The following is a 3468-nucleotide window of genomic DNA, read 5'->3' as shown; positions in this document are numbered from 1 at the left end:
AACAATAATTATATCGACAATCAACCAAATTTGTCTTCCTAGCTAGTTCCTTCTCTTCTCTTTCTTGTCATGTTGCTTCACACAAGACTTTTTAGAAAAACAAAAAAAAGTGATTTTCTTTACTGCGTCCCTTGCTCTTCAAGTTGCCTTAGCTTACAAATAAATTAATTATATTATACTAATGTTTGATCTTGTGCTCAGATTTTGGTGCCCTTTTTGATAAGTTTCTTTCGGCTATACATTTATAATATTGAGAAACTTGGAAGCTTTGCAGCATATTTTAGGTAAAGAAATGTGGTCCATATAAACAAAAGTCAGAAATCGTATGCAAATAAGTAATGCATTTATTAATAAAGGATGACTTTAATATTACATAATATAGCTACAGATTCTAACTGGAGAATCTGCTTTACAATGACATGCGAAATAGTTGCTATATATATATATATATATATTGTTTATTGACCATAAATAATAAATTACTACTACACTTCAAATATATAGCTAGCCATTTTTTTCTCAATGTAGCAGCCATAGACTTGCCATGCCACATCTTTAGGACTTAGGTAATAGATGTGACTATTACACAATAGCCATATTATATATAAAATGCTAACAACAAGTGTTTTTTGAGTTGAAGAAATAATATATAGGACGGTGAATGTGAAAAGGGCCAAACACTAGTAGTAATAGTAGTGGTTTAAACTTAAGAGGGTCATCACAAAACCCTAACAAATGAATTTATTATCAAATACTTGCTCCTCCTCCTCCTCCTCCTGAAGAGTTTTGATGATCATTCCAATTAGGAAAAGAATATGGGATTGGATAAGTAGGTGTTTGATATAAACCTCCACCTCCTCCTCCGCCATCATGATGTGTATGTCCCATTGATGATCTTCTACTAATTTGTCTAAGAGGCATGTTATGATGAACAGGTAAAGGCATAGCGGGTGGTGTGAACTCATTGCAAGCATAGCGGATTAAGTCCGCATTAGCAGCGTCGAGCTCCTTCTGGAGGCGCTCGACTTGGCGTTGGAGGAAAGAGATTGCGCCTACGCAGCCGTAGACGGGATCTCTAACTCTCGCCTCGGCTTCGTAGGCTAAAGAGTTGACGGCGTCTTCTCTTTGGTGAGGAAGGAGTTCATTGAGGAGCTTAGTGACGTTGCTAGCCCCGAAGATTTTGTGGACGTTGATGAATTTTTGAGGCTCTTCGGGTGGGAAGTAAGGTGAGAAAATGCAGCCAGGAAGACACTTTCTCCTTAAGAACTTGCAGGCAGCACAAGGGGAGTTGTATGAGCTGGATGATGCCATTATTCCTTGATCTCTACTTAGCTGCAATATCAAAACATCAAGTAATTCTTCTATACTAAATTCAAGGTAAGTTTTCCTAAATTATAGTTTGGAAACAGTCTTTCTAACTTCACAAGTCAGGGATAAGGCTGCATACACATCACTCTTCTTAGACCACACTTATGAGATTATCATAAATGTGTTAGTTGTAGATGGATTGTAGTGAAAAATTAACCTTAATTAAATGTTAAGTACTACTTTCTATATTTCAAATTATGTCTTATTTCCTATTTTAGTCTATTTAGAAAAATGTGACTCTTTTTCCAATTTGGGGTTTTCTTAGGAGTATTTTCTTTTTATAACATTCCTATTTCCTATTAGTGGGAGAAATAAAGGAGAAACTAGAAAACAAAGAGGAACATTTTCAATTTGAGTAAACAGATTTTTCAGGACAATTGGAAATCTACAACACCCTCTCCATTCCCCTTTGATTTGTAGGTGTGTGTTAGATAAAGTAGATGATGGAGCTTTTCCGCTAACGAATTCAATTGAACTCATAATTTTTATACAGAACATATATATATATATATATATATATATATATATAGTTTGAGAAAAATCACAATAGAGTTTATTAGGTTTTGAACCATATATGTAAATGTTCAGACATAAAATGAGTTTCAGTGCTAAGAACGTTAAAAATTGATCTGGTCAAGTTCAAATCATGGACCTCCATTAACTAGAAGGGTTAACTTCCTAATGAATTCTATTTTAGGTTTTATTTCCAGTGCTAAGTTAAGCTAATTATATTGTTGTTTCCTTTTATGTTTATGTACTAACTTCTTGATTTATGGAATTCATATATGGCTCAGAAATACTCTGCATGTTTTCTTAATAATATGCCTCATTTCTGTCATCCAGCTAACTACTAGAGCCAGTAATTTTCACCTTCCTGAATTTGGAGGTTCAAATGGAAGAAGTGATATATCCTTCTGAATTTTGTTTAACAAAAGATCTAAAAAAATGCTCTTGAAATCTTATTTCTTAAAAATATGGTTGTCCAGGAAAACCCTAAATCAAGAACTGTGACACCAAGTAACATAGCCAATATTTTTGTGTACCTTAAAGAAGAATAAAAAAGATTTAGGCAAAAAAAAAAATGTTAGTAACTCACAGGAAAAACTTAATGAGTGTGATCTATATTTCTTTGATGAGATGATCGAAAAAGGTAATTACCTTTTTTTTCTTTGAGGGAGCTCTCCTTGAGATCAAAACTTAGCTCTTATTTCTTCAAAGTTACAAAAAACAAAGTCGAAAACACTTAAACAGTAGCCAGATTGAAAAAAGAAAAGAAAAAGAAGTGAACTTAATTCACAAGTAGAATAGTTACTAGTCCTGTAAGGGGGAAAACCCTAATTGGAGAAGAGAAGAAGTTTAGGTTTGTCCCCTGCAAATCTAGTAGTAGTAGTAGGAAAAGTTATAAATAAAGAAAAAAGAGTGAAGGGGCAAAGGGGATTATTAGTGATGGAGAAGGAATGAAGGCAAAAGACAAAGAGGGGTAATAATTAAAATGGAAGGTACACTAGGGAAAAATTAAAAAAAGATGACTATGTCCCATGACTCCGCATCTAATAATAATTTCATACTTGTGGTGTGGGGATATATCATGTATGTATCCATTTCTTTTTGTCTTTCATGTATGTATATTAGTTTTCATCCTCAATGTTAATTCCTCGATAATTTTAACTAGGCCATTTCACCAATATATCATATAGATGAAGAACGTAGTGAAATACAATACTTGATAGTGTGAATTATAAAATTTCATGAATTATCGAGTCTTTGAAGCAAGTTGCGCTCAAAGCCATTAATCCGAGCTAGGAAATGTCCTGTCTGGGCGACTTCACGTATATAAAAGAAAAAAAATAAAAGAAGTTAAGAGAACAAATGAAAATGTTGTTTAATTAATTAATTAGTTGTAGTAGAGATTGAAGATTCATATGTGTTCTTATTTTCTGATTATGGAGGAGAAAGTCTTTTCGATCATTTGTCTAAACTTGTTGTCAATCACCAATCACTCTCTTTATGAAGTTGACATGCTATATTACTTTATCGGCATTTAGGTATTCGTGAAATATTTCTACCATAAAATTGACCAGTTTGTGGTTGTTAGTTTAT

At 33.2% G+C, this 3468-nt stretch overlaps 1 protein-coding gene across 1 annotated transcript; it reads right to left on the bottom strand.

The window, feature by feature from the left end:
• Positions 1-413: 413 nt before the first annotated feature.
• On the bottom strand, positions 414-2843 carry LOC129895562 (protein LATERAL ORGAN BOUNDARIES-like). The gene is made up of 2 exons (XM_055971286.1): positions 2527-2843; positions 414-1332 (listed from the first exon to the last, which is right to left on the bottom strand). Exon 2 carries the CDS (start codon positions 1309-1311, stop codon positions 748-750), a length of 564 nt encoding a protein of 187 aa, XP_055827261.1. The 5' UTR covers positions 1312-1332; positions 2527-2843; the 3' UTR covers positions 414-747.
• Between the last annotated feature and the right edge of the window lie 625 nt (positions 2844-3468).

Source organism: Solanum dulcamara, chromosome 7 (genome assembly GCF_947179165.1).
Source record: "Solanum dulcamara chromosome 7, daSolDulc1.2, whole genome shotgun sequence".
NCBI lineage: Eukaryota > Viridiplantae > Streptophyta > Magnoliopsida > Solanales > Solanaceae > Solanum > Solanum dulcamara.
This window is presented reverse-complemented; position numbering and strand designations above follow the sequence as displayed.

Coding starts and splice junctions, on each gene's coding strand:
- LOC129895562 (XM_055971286.1), bottom strand. CDS start 1,311: ATGGCATCATCCAGCTCATACAACTCCCCTTGTGCTGCCTGCAAGTTC.